Source organism: Typopeltis vanoorti, chromosome 23 (assembly GCF_054136105.1).
Source record: "Typopeltis vanoorti isolate ZY-2024b chromosome 23, IOZ_Tvanoo_1.0, whole genome shotgun sequence".
In the NCBI taxonomy this organism is placed as follows: domain Eukaryota; kingdom Metazoa; phylum Arthropoda; class Arachnida; order Uropygi; family Thelyphonidae; genus Typopeltis; species Typopeltis vanoorti.
The window spans coordinates 9,440,101-9,461,349 of NC_143571.1; the positions used below are offsets into that span (position 1 = coordinate 9,440,101).

Consider the following 21,249-nt stretch of genomic DNA (forward strand, 5'->3'; position numbering starts at 1 on the left):
GCAACATGTCTATGACTTCCCAGCAACTTCATAAGTGTCTATCAACATCCCCCACTATGGAATTTGTGCCCACAACTGCCACTAATTTTGATGCTCAATGTTTCCTTTTCTGCTATGCATCAGTTATTTACTTCATTGTTCCACCAGGACACCATGTTTTGTGCACTTTATTAGTCATCATACCGCTAATGATTAAGTTCCCATACAATGATATACAACTATCCTTTTGACTCTTTCTTCATATACTAACTTCCTCCTTATCATCCTCAGCCAGTATCTTGTACCAGTGAGGTTTAATGTCATCTTCCATATGTTTTATATCGCTTTTTATTTTCATTAACTCCTGCCTAAGCTTTTCTACTATAGTCCTGAAGATTGTTCCCATTTCTAATCACTCTAATTTATCAAGACACTTTTCACATATGTCAATTCTTTCCTTCTTCTTGTTTACCCTAACAGTCCACAAATCTTTCATATTTTTCAGTGTATGCGTATAGCAATTTTCACTGTGCATCCACTGCAAAAAATCTAAGGCAGAGCTAGACTTTCGTACGGAAGCCTTCCATGCCATCAACATATGTTTCTTTATGAATGCAATTTCAGAAGCAGAAGTATGAATAATCAAGTAGAAAAACACAATATAAACAACAAAAAATTTCAACAACACAACTGAAGGATACTTGTATCCAAACTGAAAACATGCATCACAATTTGCAATAAAAATCCACACAATATACTAATTAAAAACACTTTCTTTAGCACAGCTCAAATCTACCACTACATTCACTCACAACACTTGCAACACTCTTCCATCATTCTGAAGAGAAGGACATTAGGGGGGAGGATTGATTTTTTGATATACTGTGAGAACTGTAGTCATTAGATTAAAAAAAAAAAAAAAAAAAAAAAAAAAACATGGTATACGTGATTGAGATCTGCTGTAAAAGAGTCCTCACTGTAGCAAAAGTTATAGGTTCTTTGGTCAGTGTTTAAATGATACCATACTATTGAGAACGGAGAATAATAGGAAAGTTTGTAAATATATAATAAAATTAGTTTAATCCTTTGTCCAAGTGTGAGCAAACAAAGTTTGCGCCTGAAGTATCTTCAGGACTAGGGTAAATGTTTGCTCACACTTGGACAAAGGATTCAACTAATTTTATTATACTCTAACCAAGTGAAAAAATAAACTTTCAGCATCTTTCTCTAAATCCAGAGTAATTTATTAAAAAAGGGTGGCACACCATTTGGCAACTCCTATAGGTAGAGATGACCTGCTAATGCTTCTGCCTGGTATTTCCACTAGGGCCTGGCTCCCACTGAAGAGACCTCAATAAAGGTCGAAACTAGTCTGGGTAGTGGCCCTTCCTTTAATGCATAACATTAGACATATCCGCAAGGAGATGTGTTTTGCATTATAGGAGATACTGAGTTAGGAGTGTTGGTAGCTTTCTCCACCTTTGCAACGAGTTGCCCTGGTGTTGTATCACTTTACCCTAGTCCTGAAGATACTTCAGGCGCAAACTTTGTTTGCTCACACTTGGACAAAGGATTAAACTAATTTTATTATACTCTAACCAAGTGAAAAAATAAACTTTGTAAATATATATGTGCCTGTATGAGTGGATTTTCTGTATACTGAACAAGATAGGTTACCATTAGATATGCATGTAACCACTGTGTCTGAGAAAAACTATTATTATTATTATTAGGTTCCTTTTCCATAGTAAATTGAGGTGACAGAGGAAAGAGTTTGATGTGTCTTGGTCATGAGACCACACAAAAATACATCATCTCCACATATCTTAACCAAATAGAAGGTTTGAGATGAGCTGAGTCAAGAGCTTGTTTCTCAAAATCTTCCATGAAAAAATTGGCAAGGTAGGATTGAGAGGGAAGAAACTATAGCCTCTATTTATATATAAATTTTGTTTTTCCAAGAGAAATATCCAGAATAGGTATTTCTCTGGAAACAGATAGAGGGCACCTCTATGGATTCTCCCCTCTCACCCCTCCCTGCCAATTTTTTCATGTAAGATTTTGAAAAACAATCTCATGACTCAGCTCATCTCAAACCTTCTATTTCATTACGATATGTAGAGATGATGTATTTTCTGTTTGGTCTCATGCCTCATTACTCTCTCCTCTGTCACCTCACTTGCTTGGTCACATGCTCGTCTAATGATAACCTATCCCTTTTCAGTATACAGAAAATCCACTCACACAGGCACATATGCTTGTGCTGGCCTGGTTAGCCAAGTGGTTAGCATATCCGCTCTCCAGCCGAAAGGCTAAAGGTCCAAATCCAGCCTTGAGTATACATGTTTGCGATTGTCTGTGAAAATACTAGTGGTGGTGAACAGTAGATGGCATTGTTGTAGGTGATGCAGTTCGCTGTAGTTGGTAGAGATGGAGAGCTGTATAGACGATGCCCTCCTTCTATGAGTCCTGGGACTCCTTGGGGGTGTCATCTAATAATAATAATAAATAATAATATAGATTTACAAACTTTCCTATTATTTCCCTTCTCAACAGTATGATATAATTTAAACATTAAAATTAAAAATAGTCCATAAACTTTGCTCCAGTGAGAACTCTCTTACAACAGATCTCAATCATATACACCATGTTTATCTAATGACTACAGTTCTCACAGTATCACAAAAATTAATCAGCCCTTCCCCCAATCCATGACATTCTTTTCAGAATGATTTTAGTAATGCTATCATCATCATCATCATTCCCTATGTCCAAGGCATATCAGAAAAAATAGCCAGAATCTTAAAGAAATGCAATCTTTGCACACTTTCAAGTCCCACTTAAAACTAGCTACATTTATCTGCTTCACTGAACACAAATTATCTCCTCTCTCAGTTACTTGTGTATACAGAGTTGGCCAGAAGAAACATTCAGTTACCATCTGCATAGAAGAGCATAAGAAATACATCTGCAGTCATGACTATAGTCAATTGGGCTTTGCAGACCATGCTTTGGATATGCCTCTATGGGGTCAAAAGACTCATCGTGGGAGGTCCTTTCTAAGAAACACAAGTCTATCACGACTCATCGAGGGAGGTTCCTCCTGGGAAACACAAAGTCTATCATACAATTCCTTAAATGCATTGACCGTTCTTGCTCTCACCACTCTATCAGGCAATGCATTTCATAGTTCAACCAACCTCCACGCAAAGAAACGACTCCTCACCCTCTTGCTCACAGTTTCTTTTCGTAACTTCCAAGGATTGCCCCTTGTCATCACTCCTTCCCGCTTCAACCTGGGGAGTTCTTTCGCTTCAACCAAGCGAAAGAACTCCCCAGTATCAACCCTGTAACCACCTCTCAACAGTTTAAAAAAGTCTCAATCATATCACCTCTCCTTCATCTGTCCACCAAACTCTGAAGTCCACACTCCCTCAGCTGATCCTCATAACTAACATTGTATAGTCCTGACACTATCTTTGTTATCCGCCTTTGTACCCTTTCCACAGTTAATTTATCCCCTTCAAATCCTGGGGACCTGATCTGAGAACAATAGTCTAAGTGTGGTCTGAACAGAGTCTTATACAACGGAATGATAACCATTTTATCTGTGCAGGTCAGTGTCCTCATTATTGCAGCAGTCCTCTGTGTTACCTTCACTACCTTTGCAATATGTCCCCTAAATTTTAGGTTTCTATCAATCATCAACCCCAGATCCCTACTTCCTCCAGTTTAACTCCTCCCATAGAGTATGCAGCGTCCCATCGATGTGTCCCAAATCTCAAGACCTTACATTTTGATGCATTAAACTGATACCCCCATTTATTTGCCCATCTATCTAGCTTATTCAAATCCTCTTGCAGAGCTACCACATCTGCACTATTACTAATAACCCTTCCCAGCTTCGCATCATCTGCAAACAACTGCATATTCCCTTGCAATCCATGGACAGTATCATTGATATAAAGGTTAAACAATATAGGTCCCAGTACTGAGCCCTGTGGAACCCCACTTGTAACCTTCTGCCTCTTTGATGTTGCTCCACCATACACAACTCTCTGATACCTATCAGACAGCCAGTACTGAATCCAGTTGACCAATCTGACATGCAGTCCCATGTGCTGTAACTTGAATATCAGCTTATCATGTGACACCCTGTTATATGTCTTTGCTAAGTCTGGGAAAATGGCAGTATATGCCTTTCCCTTATCTAATGCTCTTGTAACTTTATCATAAAAGGCTAACATATTGCTAAAACAAGAGCATCCCTTCACAAATCCATGTTGACTCTCACAGATAACATTACCATCATCTGCCCAATGCCGTATTCGGTCGTTCACTACTTTCTCCAAGATCTTACTAACTACTGATGACACACAAACTGGCCTATAATTAGACACTTCCAGTCTGCTATCTCCCTTATACAATGGCACTATCTTACCTTCCTTCCATGGAATGGAAGGAAGGTAAGATAGTGCCATTGCAACCAGACTTTCATTGAAAAGCCAGGTCAAAGTTCAAAAGCCACTATCAGTTCCTTAGCACATTATCTCAAAACTCGTGGTGAAATAACATCCAGTATAATGAGTATGTGGAACACACTCTCCTCTTGCACCTCTAAACCTCGAACCTGCCCAGTCCCTCTAGTATTCAAATTGACTCCTCCAGGATGAAATACTTTAATAAAGTGTTCATTGAACAATTCCACTATGTCCTCTGGATCAGTCACTCTATTTCCATTTTTATCCACAATGTCATTCTTCCCCAGTCATTTGTCCTCCTACTGGCCACATAGCTAAAAAATTCCCTAGGATTTTCCTTGAATCTAAGGACCAATCTTTTCTCATATTCCAGTTTCGCCTTCCTTACCATACCAGTCACTCTCCCGGCCTATGTCTTGTATTCTTCATGCATCTGCTCGTCAGCTGTCTCCTTATATCTCTTCCATAGCCTCTTTTTCGCTGCAGTTCCTGTTTAATATTGTTTGTCATCCACTTTTCTCCAAATTGTGTCCTCTTCTTCACTCGTGGAATACAGCTTACCATTGCTGCTAACAAATATTCCTTCACAATTTCCCAAGCACTAATGATATCCCTGCCTTCAAATTCCTCCCTCCACGAAACTTCCCCAAGTTGGCATCTAAGACTATTATAATCACCTGCTTGATAATTCCACATACGTTCTCGTCTCTTTGATACTCCTGCATTGTCCATTCATTTTCAAGTCTAAACCATATGATCACTCTCTCCAACTAGTGGGAGAGATGTCATCTCAATTATTATCAACCCTTCTGATGCTATAACCAAATCCAAAACTCTTGAACCTCTTGTTCCCTTTGTTGCACATTGCCTAAGACATTTGTCCCTCAAGAATTCTAGAAATTCCATTCCCTTATTGCTACATGCATCTTCCTCTCTCCAATTTATACTGCTGTAGTTGAAATCTCCCATAACAATCATTCTTCTTGCACTTGCCATGCTCAATTATCTCAACATCTCCTGGTTCCCACCCTCTGTGCTCATTGGTCTGTAGCAACACCACACTAAATATCCTGTCTTGCCCACCTGCACCTCATACCATATGCTTTCAAAATCATTAGTGTCACAGCCTTCCAAAGCCTCCACTCTTAGAGGACATAGGTTGTCACTTATCATAATATCCTGCCGAAAAATGCTATACCCAGCAACTTCTATTCCTGTTATTTTACCTCTTCTTTCAACGATGTCTCGGTGATCCCAATAATCTTTTGCCAGGCTGATGCTATCAGTGCCACCAATTTCTCTCTCCTATTCTGAATACTCCTGGGATTAGTATATGACATAAAAATGCCGTTGTTTCTATACCCAGCATTATCCCTCTAGACTCCACTGGGCTCAGCGTTACCTGATGTCGTCCCCCTTCTCCCAAGTAGCCATTCTCACAATAGGCCACCCCTGCTACCATCCACACTGGGACACACTAAGCCGTTCAAAACAGCAATCTCTCCAGATGCCTACATCTTTCCTCATTCTAATGCAAGCGGTCTCTCACATACAATTCTTATCTGCTCTCAAACGCACTCCAAGCATCCACATATTCCAATCCTCACTTCTGACACATTCTTGCTATTATGTCATTCAATATATCACCGCTCTTCTGCTAAGAGCGGTGATGTATTGAATGGCATAATCAGAGCCCAATTTACAGTACCTCTTAAATCATTTGTTCCTACCATCACAATCATCTCATCCACCCTTTCACCTCTCTTAACTGCCATAGCCACACTTTCTATCATTCCTCCTGGCAAACACTCCTCACACATCCTGTCTTGAACACCACCGATCATTGAGTCCCCATACGTTACACCTCTTACCACCCTATTTCTCGATTGCTCATATGCATCTCTCTCTCTCTCTCCTGTAACAGTTTCTCTCTGTGCTCCCCTACTTATCTGCCTTCCTGAGATCGCTCTGTCCCTAGTCACTGTGCTCCCTTGCATTCCTCTCATTCCCTCTCTCCTGCAGTTTTCATTCTTTCCTCTTGTATCATTCCTATATCTGACACTCATTCCCTCTCTTCCACTTATCCTATTCTCACCTCTTCTATCATTCATACAACTCTCTCTCATTCCTTCTCTTCTACTGTTCCCATTCTCTCCTCTTCTATCACTCCCATAACTTTCTCTCATTCCCTATCTTATACTGTTCCTATTCTCTCTTCTTCTACCATTTCCATAACTCTCTCTCATTCCTTCTCCTCTGCTGTTGTTCCTATTCTCTCCTCTTCTCTCATTTCCATAACTCTCTCTCTCTCACTCCTCCTCTGATTCACGTTGCATTCGTCTCTTCCATTCGCCTAATCTCATCTTTCACACTTCTCATCTCATTTCCCCAGACATTCCACCTGCTCTTTCAGTTCATCCATCTCTCACTCTCTCTCTCTCTCTCTCTCTCTTTCTCTCTCTCTCTCTCTCTCTCTCTCTCTCTCTGTAAGTCAGCCACTCTTGTTTGTCATTCATCTTCCCAATTGAGACTATCTCCTAAAACTTCAGAATCATTCAAACTTTCCATACTCCCAACTCTTATTATTTTATTCATACTTCTCTTGCCCTCTATCATACCAGTCATCTCTCTACTTGGAGAATCTCCCGTCTCTGACTCAACGAGGTCAGTTGTGGTCATTTCTAAATCACCAAGTTCCTCCCATTGCCTGCATTTTGTGCACATACGTTTTCCCCCTTCTCTCTCCTGTCACATATACAATTTTCGGGACGCATACATTCCGCAAGTCCCGCATACTACAAAATCCTGTATGATATCGTGCAAAATTGAGTCCTTAAATGGGGGTGGGGACTTTGCGATACGCCATTTGCAATTTTAACTGCTGCTGTCACTATTATTCAAATTAGTGTCACTAATTACTGTCAAAAAATAAATGCTAATAAGTATTTGGGAGTGTAACTATAAGAAAAAGTACAAACAATTACAAACAGGACGTTTAAGTACACTCGATATAAATAAATAAAATGAAATAATTAAATAATGAAAACTTATCCTTCGTCTTGTCTTCCACCATTATGCATTTGGTTCTGACCCCATCTTCTTGGTAACCAAAATACACAATATCGCGACAACAACTAACTTCAAAAAACAACCACTGAAGGACACTCGTATTCCAGAAACAACTTAGCACTACAAAAATGTAGAAAAACAGACTATTCACCAATGAAAAAGCACTTTCTTCAGCACAGCTCAAATTTCCCGCCACGTGCTACGGCAACTCTAGTGCCACTAGAAGAGAAAAACCGTTTTTAGAATCATCTGTTTTTCTTAGAAATTAGATTAATTTGAATTTATTTATTTATGCTTATGGCTATATGAAACTGGTAAACAATCACAATTTCCAGAAATAAATGATGAAAATCTTAACATATAAAAGTTCATTACATAAAAGCCACAATTTGCTTTCTAAGTCTTTCCTCTTTTTTTTAAATAAAGCAAAAGTAACTCGTCATAATCAACCCAGGGACAATTATCATCCTGCTGCAACAAGTATGACAAGGCTGCATGTTCTCACAACACTTCACAACATAAATGTAGCTGTGTCCGAGGTTTAATCATCATCATCTTCTAAGATGAGGAGTTCTGCTGATACTATGACGAGGACTATGAGAATGACTACAAGAATAACGTCTTCGTGTGAGACATGACCGTTCCTTCTGTTTCCTCCATAACCACCACCATACCAACTACAGGTCAAGGTCCAGGCTGGAAAGCCAATTCAAAGCCTCATCCGTCACCTTGTGGATGTCCTGTAGGCCACCACCGTGAAATTGGCACCTTTGGCAGTCGTACACAGTATGAGTAATCGTCTGAGCCATGGGGGAACAATCACAATAAGGGTGATCTGACAGCCCCCATTTATCTAGAAGGTAGCCACATTTGCCTTGACTAGTTCTGATCCTATTTATTGATGACCAAATCTTCCTAGGAAGATCAAAAGCAGGCTGTGGAGCACAGGAATCTTATACCAGGAAGCCATTTGTTGGGAAATTGTTGGACCATTAATTTAAATAAATATGGGTGTATAAAACTTCCCAAAATATGGGAAACACTAATACCTCAGGAACTCAGTTTACATCCTAGGCCATTAACATGTGTCCATAGAGAGTGGACAAGAATTCATTCTGCCCAGAGAAAATGCCCCACCTAGTTAGGACTCTAGTTCTTTGTCCACGTGTTTTGCTTAGTTGTGTGTTGGTTATGTGTGTTGCAAGTCTCAGGCTGCACTCCCTGATGATGTCTCTGAGGCGAAATATTGGAAGAAATAAATATTATTTCTTCCAATATTTAAATAAAATATTATTTTATTTATTTAAATATTGGAAGAAATAAAATATTATTTTATCCTTTTGACAGTGCTGTTTTTTCATTCCATTAATCTTCCAACATGAGTTGAGTATAAGGATTAGATTAAAAGAATGTTACATACCAGATATTTACAGTGAACTATTGCACAGGGTAACAGGTGATGGGAGAACAATAGGTCATCTCTGGAAACTCTAGAGAAGTTAGGTGTTTTTTCAACTCCAAGCTTTGTTAAGCTAGGAGGTGAAAATATTTTTTTTGCATGGAGTGGTGAATGAAAGATTGTGTGGCCATAGTTGACAGTAAATGTTCTGACACTGAAAGTTGTCAAGGCAAGGTATGATAGTTATTGTGGTCTTTGAATGTTTAAACATTCTACGGTGAGTCTTCTGACTCTGAGGCTTGAAAATAATGCTCCTTTGTTTGACCTCCTTCAGTGTACATTCCTCACCAGTTGAATGTACAAAATGTTTGTCCTTGTTACCAAATTGCAAAGCCTTTCGCTTAGTAACATTGAATTGGTGGCTAGTCACATTCATTCTCTCCCTCCCCTCCCATGCGAACACATACACAACCTTAACCTCTCCTTGAAGGACTATGATATTAGCTTTACTTCTCATAGTTCTCTTCCAATTTACATCATGTGCACCTGCACCCAGCTACACATTCTTCTTGAAATCTGTTCTAATGCCATTGGCATATATTTTAAACATTGAATGGCCCTAAAATAGAATCGTGTGATCACTTTAACTGTTCAGGATGCTGCTTTAACTGTACACAATTTGCTGATACTCCTGAAAGTCCCTCTTTTCTGTTTTATCTCATCTGTTTTATAGCTCTGTCCCATTTTAAATAGTAACAGTCTAAATCTAGATACAGTGGTTATCTGTTTACCATTATTTAGTAGACCCATTCACCCACAATAATAAATATATTTTATTATTGTGGGTAGGTGGTGGTTTTTACATCAATCCCTGACTATAATTAGTAGTCAGGGATTCATGTAAAAAATTATATGCATACTTAACCTGATTAATTGAGACCAAAAAAATGTCCCTCTAAGTAAATTTTACAATTAGCATGTAGGGACCAGTTTCTTTTATTTCAGTAAATTTACATAAATTATTTTGTTGTGTTGTTATAAATGGAGTTTTAATAAACAACATATAAAAAATGTGCTTATGACCTTTTTTTTTTAGAGAAAATATATGTACAGATAAACACACTAGAGTAAAAGTTGGAAAAAATTAATGAAAAATGTATTTTTTGAAAGCTTTCCCAAAAACAAAATAATGAAATTTCAAAACAGAACTATCCATTTTAATTAAAAATGGATGGTTGTGTTTTTTAATTAAAGCCATGTCATTTTAATTAAAGTTCATGTCACCAAATTGAAGCCAAAAGCTTCAATTTGGTGACATGAACTTATTTAAGTTAAGGGATATTGCATCCCATATTGTTTCTTAGCTGAATAAGAAACTCAAAGAGTTTCATGCCAAATATAGAAACTATATATAGAAACTATATAAACTGTATAACCTTCTCTCATAATGTAGAACAGTAATACAGCTCCTAGGAGCTAAGTTCACATTATGGGTAAATACCAAGAATAGTGATCGGAGCTTGCTCCACCCTTTCTATGAGTTGCCTCGGTTTGCACTACCAAATGGGTCAGGTGCTGCTATCCAGGTATTTGCTTACGTTTGGAATTGCCGAACTTTATATAGTTTCTATATTCGGCATGAAACTCTTTGAGTTTCTTATTTGGCTAAGAAACAATATGGGATGCAATATCCCTTAACTTAAATAAGTTCATGTCGCCGAATTGAAGCCTTTGGCTCTTCATATAATTAGTAAGTAATAGTAAATAAATAGTAAAAAAAAAAGTCAATAGTAAGTATATTACCTCGATATGATAAAAATGAATTAACAAGAAGGGCTATGATGGCAAACAGTTTAATGTGTAGGCTGTATAGAAGGTATGGATGCAAGTTTTTGGATGAGTGGAGTGAGTTTGAGGGAAGATTAGATTTGTATAAGAGGGATGGCCTGCTCCTGAATGTGTTTGGTATCAAGAGTCTTGAAAAACTAATAACTGGTATGATACCTAATGCAGAGAGTCAAGGAAATGAAATTATAATGGGAGGATTGAGAATGAGTGTAAGAGCAAGAATGTTATATAATTATGCTAATGATGGGAATGGACATTATCATGGAAATTATTACAAGGAGAGAACGATTTTGACTTTGTGTTCATCCAGTTTGGAGCCATCAAACGTGCAAAGATTTCTACATGTATAACACACGATGTCTGCATGGCACAACTGCGTCATGCAGACTGCACACAAGATATACAAAAGAACATGAAGATAGCTTAATGTGTATGTATGTACAAGGGACATCCAGAAAGTAAGTTCCGATGGGCTGTCAAAGACAACCCATAAAGATATAGAAATAAAAATATACTTACAAAAAAAACTTTATTGGAAATTAAAGTAGACATCTTGCACTACTTTTCTACATAATTTCCACCATTGTTCAGGCACTTATCTTAACGGGGGTACCAAAAGTTGTATACCTTTGTCATAGAAGGTTGCCACCTGTGATGCAAACCCTGTATTGACTGCTTCTTTGACCTCGTCGTTGTCTTGAAACTGCCGACCACCAAGGAAAGATTTCAGATGTTCAACAGGTGAAAGTTGCTTGGCACAAGATCAGGACTATATGGGGGGATAATGGAATTATTTCCAGCCAAAAGTGGTGAGAAGTTGTTGTGTTACACCAGCTGTGTGTGGGCGGGTATTATCATGAATCAAAACAACACCCCTGGTAAGCATGCCACGACATTTATTCTGGATCGTACGATGAGTTTCTTAAGGGTTTGGTGTACATACTCGCATTGATTGTAGAACCTTCACCCTAGAAGTCTACCAACAAAATTCCTTGTCTGTCCCATAACACAGTACACATGATTTTCCGAGTGGAAACCATTGTCTTTCATTTCGTCTTGACTGGTGATGAGGTGTGCCTTCACTCCATGGACTGTTGTTTGGATTCAGGGGTTGCGTGCAACACTCAAGTCTCGTCTCCAGTGACAAGTCTGCTCAGGAAAGCATCGCCATCCTCATGGTAGCTTGTCAAGAATTCCAATGCACTGCCCAGCCAATTCACTTTGTGTTGTTCTGTAAGCAACTTCAGCACCCAGCATGCACACAATTTCCAATAATTCAGTTTCTCTGACACAATTTCATGAAGACATGAACGTGAAGCTTTTGGAAATTGCAGCGAGAGTGACGTCATAGTGAATCCCATATTCTGTCGAATCTTCTCTTCAACTGAAGCACTAAATCATCGTCAGTCACTAAAGGTGGTCATCCATTCTGTTGATCATCGTGCACACTAGTCCTTCCTTCATTAAAAAGTCTTACCCATCTTCATGCCATTGAATCACTCATTGCATGTTCTCCATAAACCTCAATAATTTGTTGCTGAATTTCAGCTGCTTTAATGTTCCTCGCATTCAAGAAATGGATTACTGACCTAATTTCACATGTGGCAGGTGATTGAATTTTATATGCGGCAGGCGATTCGATTTTCTTAGACATTATAAACACACACCAAGAAGCGTATGCACTGCAAGAATATCTGAAAATGGCATCAACACCTTGCTAAGGAATCAACAAACTCGGCACGTATGCTCACCATTGCGATCGCTGCAGTGAAAATATTTAAAAACGGAACTTGCTTTCTGGACGTCCCTCGTATATATATATACACACACACACACACACACACACACCTTGTGTGCAGTCTGCATGACACACACACGCACACATCCTTGGAGTATATATGTATATACTAGGAGTATCAGAAACAAAGGGGTGGAGTTTGTTGCATTGGTCAGTATGTTGGGACTCAGATTGTAGGCATCAGTGAGATCTGGGTATCAGAATCAGACATACTAACTGGTATCAATTTTAAAGGATACAGTATTTTTAGGAAGGATAGACAGAATAGGAGAGGAGGGGGGGGATGTTGCTAATGATATCGGATGACTTGAATTCAGTTAGGGTTGAGAACTATGATTGTAGTACTAGTAACAGTATTTCATGTGGCATTGAATCTGAAGCCATCTGGTGGGAGGTGGAATCTAACAAGATCAATTTCATAGTGGGGTACTGTTACAGACCTGGTGGATCAGTTGCTAGTGGTGCATTGCTAATGAAGCAATGCACCACCAAATAGATAGCTGCTTGTGACAGAAGGAACTCAAGGTCAAAGAGTGTTAGATTTGATTATAGTGTCAGAGGGTGTTTCAGTCAGAGATGTAACTATTCTGCCTCCAGTTGGTGACAGTGATCATGCAGTACTCACTTGGGAAGTGACTAAGTTTTTGAATCTTCCATGCAGAAAAGGTTACATGCTGAACTACAGAGCAGGAAATTATGACCAGCCGAGAAGTATACCGATTTCAGCAGAATTGTATCGGTTGCTGGATGGGAAGAATATTGATAGTGCATGGGAAGCATTTAAAAAATACTTAAATGATGCAATATCAAAATGTCTGGAAGGTTCAAAGAATAAATAGGGTAGGAATCAAATTGATGTGTAATCTTATTAAGCAAGAGATTTGTAAGAAACTGATGATATGTTGAAGGAATACCATGTGCATAAGGATGATGTCTGTTATGAAAATTATAAACAGCAGGCCAGAAAAGTCACATCTGTTGTATGGAAAGCTAAGTCTGTGTATGAAAAAAAAAAAAAAACTGGCTCTACAAGCTAAAAACATCTACAAGAATTCTATCGATATTCTGCAATTAAAAGAAAGAATGAATATGAAAGAATAAATCTTCTGAATGTAGATGGTGTGTGGGTGACAGATGAGATTGTTATTTCATCTGTCACCCTCATGAGTGTCCATTTTGCTAAAAGCAATCTGCCTGCTGTATGCAGCATTGAGTTCACTGCTACCTCTTCTGAAGAAACTCAAGTGTATGAAGAGGAGGTATTAGAGCTGTTGCACAAACTGAATAAGAATTCAGCAACAGGGACTGATGGGATATCAGCATGGTTGCTAAAAGAGTGTTTTTAGCTGATCTGGCTATTCCTTTGACCAAGCTATATAACTTGAGTCTCAGAACAGGGAAGATGCCACAGGAATGAAAAGAACGTATGGCAATCCCATTGCACAAGGGTGGTGCAAAAACTGATGTATCCAACTATTGATCAGTCAGTATCTCATGAGTGGGGTGAAGAATTTGGAAACATTGGTTAGGACTTTCATTCAGAAATGGGTTGATAGAGAATCTCTACTATACAACGAACAGCGTGGATTTACTAAGAGAAGATTATATTTTAGCAACTCCCTCACATTCTATAATGTTACCACTGGGCTAGACAAGGGTAACGGATGTATCGTAATAATTTTGGATTTTGCTTAGACAGATTACATCATGGAAAATATGGGTTTGGATTATGAAATAATAGCATGGTTAAGAGGATGACTGACAGATATCAAAAAGTGGTATATGGTGGATATGAGTCTGCAAGATTTAAGGTAACTAATGGTGTATTACAAGGATCAGTCCTTGGTCCACTGTTATTCAGTCTGTACATTAATGATATTGGAAAGGAATTAACAGATGATATGCAGTTATTTGCTGATGATGCAAAGATAGGTAGAGTAATCAGGAATACTGCTGATATGAAGTACTTGCAGAATGATTTGAATAGGCTGTAATTATTGGCATGGGAAAATGGGTGTCAATTCAATGTCAGTAAATGTAAAGTCATGCACTTTGGCATAATTAGATATCTAATGTCATATTATATTGGTGGGATTATGCTATAAGAAGCCGATCAAGCTAGAACTTGGAGTGTTAGTAGATAGCGTTGAAGTTCAGTAACCATTTAGCAAAGATTGCAAATACACTCAAAAGATAATTGCAATGCTGAAATGAACATTCACATGTAAAGATAAGGATGTCATTTTGCCTCTTTACAAAGCCTTGATAAGACCTCACTTGCACTATTGTGTTCAGGTCTGGTCTCCTGGTTTCTGTTGCGATTCTGACACAGTGGAGAGAGAGAGAGTGTTAAAAAATGATATCAGGATTGTGGAATACTGATTATGAAGTCAGATTGAGAATTTGTAGACTGCAGACACTAGCAAACAGGAGAAAGAGGGGCAATACGATTGAGACATGCAAACTTTTGAAAGGGTCATACAGGATTTCGGTTGATGGAATTTTTCATTTTATGGAGAATGGGGAAAGGACAAGAGGGCATCCTTGAAAGCTGAGAATGAATGCTGTTAAGAAGGGGGGATGATGGCTAGATTTTTCTCTCATAGGGTGGTGCATGATTACAGTGGATTGCCATTGTATGTTGTGAGTGCAAGTAGTGTGAACAAATTCAAGAATAACAATGATAGCTGGTATATATAGTATGTGGCTTCCCTCATTGAATTCCTGACTATCTGGAGGTCTATCTCCAGATATTAAATGAGCATTTTATAAAGTTATTTCATCCTTGTGACTGTGACATCATGTGGAGTTTGAGAGCAATGGAAGACGTGGAGGAGAGACTGTGAGTGAACAAGAGGTATACAGGGAATTAAGCAAACAACTCTGTTGGACTCGATGATATATCACCATGTGTTTTTACGGAATGTGCCATGAGTTGATATCTGGCTTTGTATACTATACTTGTTTAATATGAGTCTTACATTGGGTCAAGTTCCAAAGGAGTTGAAGAAAGGCAAGATTGTACCTTCATAATGGAGCTGATTGAACTCAAGCAACAAGTTATAGGCCAGTCTGCAGGTTTGGGTTCCAGATACTATTTAGTGGCCAAAACTGCTTTACTGCAGGACTGATTGGAGGAAGTTCTCAATCTGTATAGTATGTTTGGCATACTATTGTGTATGCCAAATATACTGTGTGTTTGTTTGTAGAAGTGAAGTAGAATCTGAGGAACAAACATCAGCTAAGGTTTATCACGTTGCATCAGGAATAATCTCTGACTTCACCAGTTTATTTAGAGGAAATGGGCCATACCCTAGAATGTGCAGTTGACTAGCAGATGTTTTAGATTGCATTTTAGCTGTGACTCAACCGAAGTGCAGTATAAAGTGACTTGGATAATCAAGCAAGCATTATCTTTCTAATTGGGAGTAGGGAGAACTAACTTAAGAGTAGAATACGATAGGTAAAATGCATCCAAGAATGATATGCAGAAAAGAAAGAGAGAGAACGAGAGAATTGCCGATGAGTGCAAAGAGATTAAATATGGCCAAAGTAAATATCCAAAATGGTGTTGGTAGTAGTGGTAGTAATACATAGGTTTGAGGCTGTTTGGAGATACAGGTCTATCATCATTTCTTAACTGTAACTTCAGGATAAAATATAAATTAATGATACCAAGAAATTATATACTTGGTTCATTCCTTTATCCAAGTGTAAGCAAGCACAGTTTGCACCTGAAGTATTTTCAGGACTGGGGCAACTCTTATATAGAAGCTAATGACTTCACATCACCTGTCTTAGTATCCCATAATGCAAAGCACATAGCATAAAGTATAGCATAATGCCCCAGTCCTGAAAATACTGCAGGTGCAAACTTGTTTTCTTACACTTGGATAAAGGATTAAACCAATTATATAATTTCTTGGTATCTTTAATTTAAAACTTCCAACAACTATCTCTAATCCAGAATATTTTAATAAGTTGTGGCACCTTTTGGCTACTCACATAGGAAAATATGACTTCTGCATTACTTCAACCTTGGTATCACCTCTGGGTCTGACTCCCACTGATGAGACCTCAATAAAGGTCGAAACCAGTCTGGGTAGTAACCCTTCCCATAATGCATAGCATTATACATATCTGCAAGGATATGTACTTTGCAATTTACAGGAAAGGCAAAATGATGCTTCAACTTCATGAGGAGAGAAGGGTTGGCCATGAGAACACGAACCAAGTTAGCCCAGAAAATGCATCTTAAATGCATTCCTAAAAATGCATCTTAGTATGTATCTTAAAAATATTACTTAATTACTATATATTCTTTGAATATTTAAAGAAATATCAAATGTGTTCGGTTTTATGTTTAAAAGATTGATTTCTTGATTTTGGGTTCAAAAAAGTAGGGTTCGTCTTATACCTTGGGGCGTCTTATACACGGAAAAATATGGTATATATATTTGGTTTAATCCTTTATCCAAGTGTAAGCAAACAAGTTTGCACCTGAAGTATTTTCAGGAAACTCGTGTACAGAAGCTATTCTGACCAGGTGCCCGTACCAACATAACTGTGATCCCTCAAAGGAATATAAAGTATAAAGGAATATAATAATAAAATATGTATTATACTGGATACAAAGAATTTTTGACCAATAATTGTACTATAAAATAAACTGGATTTATTTTGGTTGTAAATATATATAAAGACAATGAAAACAGACTAGTTATACCATTAATACTTCTTCTGGGATAAAACTATATAGATATAAATATAATGAAGGCAAACATGAACTGTAACACTACTAAAAAAAAAAAAAACCATGTAGGAACCATTAAAATATAAGCTGAAAACAAAACCACATGGAATGAGGGAGGTGGCATGAGTTAGCTATTGTTCAGCATTCTTTGCAGATATTTTGCTGAAAAGTTGAAGTTTGATATGTGGAAAGATTTGATAAGGGATTTCCAAATATCAAGGATTAATCCTTGGTTCCTGTTAAGTGTGTCTTGTGAAAATATGACCATAGTTGATTTTTTTTTTGTTACAAGCAAGTTGTCTTCTTTGTAAGATGTTGAGTTCTTTTTTCACTCATTATTGTGGTATATTGGGTAAAAAAGGGAAAGCGAGAACAGTTTTCTTCCCTATTGTTGTTGACATCTCAGATGTATTTTTTCTGGATTTTTTCCAGACCTTTAGATGTCTGCTCTATGTAATCAAGATCATGTGAGCATGATCTTGATTACATAGAGCAAGATCATGTGAGCATGGAATATTATAGACTCCGGGGCATTCGTAGAAAGGGGATTGTGGTCTTTAGATGAATGCAGATATCATTGGTAGAATAATTAAAAATGAAGATATTAGAAAGGAACTTGATCATTAGCATTTAAGAATGACTGCACAAGGTTTACTGTACATGTTCACACTCCTAATTTTTCTCAGAACTCATACCCACGGTCTCCAGTCTTTGACAAGCCATTTTATTTCTAATCCAACTCATATGCATATGTGTGCATGGGAAAAAAAATGTAATTTGTATTACAATGGTATGTGTATATTTTTAATTGAAGAAAGGGCTTATGTGTGACAATCTCGTTCGAGTGCAATCCATTGCACTCGAACGGAGTTGAAGCTTGGTGCCTGAAGAAGTTATTGATCAGTGAGAGATTGGAAGTGAAAAATCTGGGAGACTATAGTTGAGGAGGTACTGTGTACAGATTTGGTCGCCACTTGGATTTCTTGGGGATGAAGTGGTTGAGGGGAATCTGCAGGTGAGTGGTTAGTAGTGGTTAGTCTATCCAGTAGGGAGTATCCAATGGGATACTCCCTACTGGATAGACTGCAGTTTGTGAGTTATAATATTTGTCTGATAGTCTAAAAAGTGAGGATATGATGGAAACATGTTACTGAAATAGTTTTATGACTTATGCAAGGGGGAGAGAGAAAGAAGAACAAGAGGGTTCACCTGAAGACTAGATTTTCATGTCTGTATTAAGGACAGGTACAATAGGTAATTTATATAAATAATAGTTAGTGTGAGACACCCAGGGCCGGCACTACCATTTAGGCAAACTAGGCAACCGCCTAGGGCGCAAGCCAAAGGGGCGCAAAACTTCAAGCTATGCTTTATTCATACTTTACTAAAATATCAAAATTAAATAGTGATATATGATTTAGGTATCGATTCTTTTTCCTTATCCCTCACACATCGCACTATTTTACTATTTAACTCTTGGTTCTTTTTTGTTCCTTACCTAAATGATTTGAACTTGCCGCTATTTAAAATATTAAATTTCAGTATTTTATAACTTTTTTTGTAAATGAATTATAACAGAGAATTTTCAAATTAATTAAAAATGAAAATAAAAAAAGCCCTATTAATTTAACCTGAAAGACAATGTTATTTTGTTTAATGTCAATTAGAAACATTTTAGTTTATGAAATAAGGGGTGCACTTGTAAACTTTGCCTAGGGCACAAAATAACCTGGCACTGACAGTGGAGACACCCATGTTGAATTTTTGGTTTAAGAGTGAATTCCTTTAAACTCTCATTATTACATATTCATGCTATATGAGGCTTTGGCTGAGAATTTATGGTAGTTTGTTTTATTTAATGAGTTTGATTTAACAGAAACAGTGTTCTTTATAGTGAGGTTTGATCATAATTGTCAAATTTAACATGGAGTATTGTGTATTATTAAAATTTGATATTTTCTTTATTAGATTTAGTTCCTGTTGCACCAACATTTTGTAAAGAGAAACAGCCTGTAACCATTCAACATTGTAATGTGCCATGTTCTAGAAATTGTGTTGTGTCTCAGTGGTCATCTTGGGGTTCTTGCATAGCTCTGAAAGTAAAAAATATGTTTGAACTGTCAAGTGAAGGTATGTGGTTTCATAAGAAATTTAATAAAATTGAGCTGTGTTTTTTAGAAAAAATAAATTAAATAATTTACCTCTCATTGCTGTTAGAGTTGTCCCAACAGTTTCTCCATATGGCATAGGATCTGTGTTTCAGAAAGTTCTTATTAATATAAAGTAGGTATAAAATGATTAATGGTAAGATTAAGTATGTAGCAGTATAAGATGGAAGGTAATAATTATTACCAAGAGTTTTGATATGTGACTAATTATGGGATGATGACATTAATTGATGACAATTGTAGACCAGTACAGTTGACTCTTGAACAGCGTTGGGGGTTGTGTGTGTGTGTGGGTGGGGGAGGGGAGATTAACTGTACTTCTGCAGTTGATATGTAGAACTTGAATAAGGAGGGAAAGGTTGAGGAGAGACTAGTGGCAAGTGAGTAGAAAGTATATTAGGAATCAAGTAAACTTAATGACATATCACCACGCATTTAAGAGAATGTTGTGTGACACTATTGGCAACCTCAGTGTACTTCTTCATGAATGATTAGAATCTGTGTGTTGAAGCTTAAATGCTGTGAGGACATCATGTTGGAGGTTTAATGGAATATTTTCAGCACTGGGAAAGGATTAAAATTAACACACTCAAAATTAACACAAACAACACACTACAATACAGTACTCAGTGATGTGTCCTATCTAGGTGGTGTGCCCTCTATGGACATTTGTAGGTGGCCTAGGATGTAACATGGGATCTCTGTTAATTAAAGTTTCCCATGTTAAATAAAGATATTTATTTAAATTCAGTTAATTTCTGATTGCCGCCGCAGATTCTAAAAACAGTCTTTCTTTTTTGAATTTACTATGGTGGAGCATGGTGGTTGGGTTGTATCCAAAACATGGTCTTCAAGGCCAGATTTCCCATAGTCATGATTGCAGATGCATGATTTGTGTTCTTCTAAACAGATGATTGCTGATCTGTCTGAAGTAAGCCAGCTTACAGGAACAGGGTACTCTATATACTCCAGGCACCGAGAGAGGAGGGAGCTGATCTTTGGTGGAACAGATAAGGATAGTAAGTTTATGGTGGGGCTTAAACACTGTGTGGAGGTCATACTTGTTTAAGGACCTGGCTATTTTTTCTGATGTGCCTTCAGAATTACCATCACCATAGGGTATTGGTGATGGCAATTCTGAAGTCTTTCTTGAAGAGATGACTGGGGAATGGTAGAGGAACTGATTTTTTAAAAATTCTGTAATTGCTGTAGACATTGGAAAGGAAGATGTTGTGTATTATTATTATTATTATTATGGGCAACTCCAAGGAGTTGATAGACTCATCGAGGGAGGCCCTAACACCATGTCAAGAACAACTATTCGACATTCACACAGTATCTATCATACCTTGCCTTAAACTCATTCACAGTCGTGGCACCCACAACAGACTCTGGCAGCTTATTCCACTCATTCACCACTCTCCAAGTAAAAAACCTAGCTCTAACACCCTTGCTAACCACACTCTTGCCCAGCTTCCGTGTATGGCCCCTAGTCCTCCCACCACCAATCCTATTCTCAAAAATATCTTCTGAATTAATCTTATAGAAACTCTTCAGTAATTTGAATGTCTCATTCTGTCGAACTCAACCACATACTCTCAACCCCACAAATTGGTTGATAGGTGGAAAAGGGGTGATATGATTGAGTTCGACAGAAAGGGTAGTTCCACCGGAACAAAGCTTGTGGACTCTATTGGCTAGAGTTTTAATAATGCTGCATTATTGAGAGGAGTGGTGGGCGAGTTTGTGAATGT

At 37.8% G+C, this 21,249-nt stretch overlaps 1 protein-coding gene across 6 annotated transcripts in view; it reads left to right on the forward strand.

Moving 5' to 3' along the window:
- LOC150093608 (thrombospondin type-1 domain-containing protein 7B-like) overlaps positions 1-21,249 on the forward strand; it is a 950,748-nt gene that overhangs the window by 400,288 nt on the left and 529,211 nt on the right. For all 6 annotated transcript variants that reach the window (XM_090412735.1, XM_090412734.1, XM_090412733.1 and 3 more), the window contains exon 8: positions 19,296-19,457. In XM_090412735.1, coding sequence (XP_090268861.1) covers positions 19,296-19,457 — 162 coding nt within the window. The remainder of the gene's footprint in view (positions 1-19,295; positions 19,458-21,249) is intronic.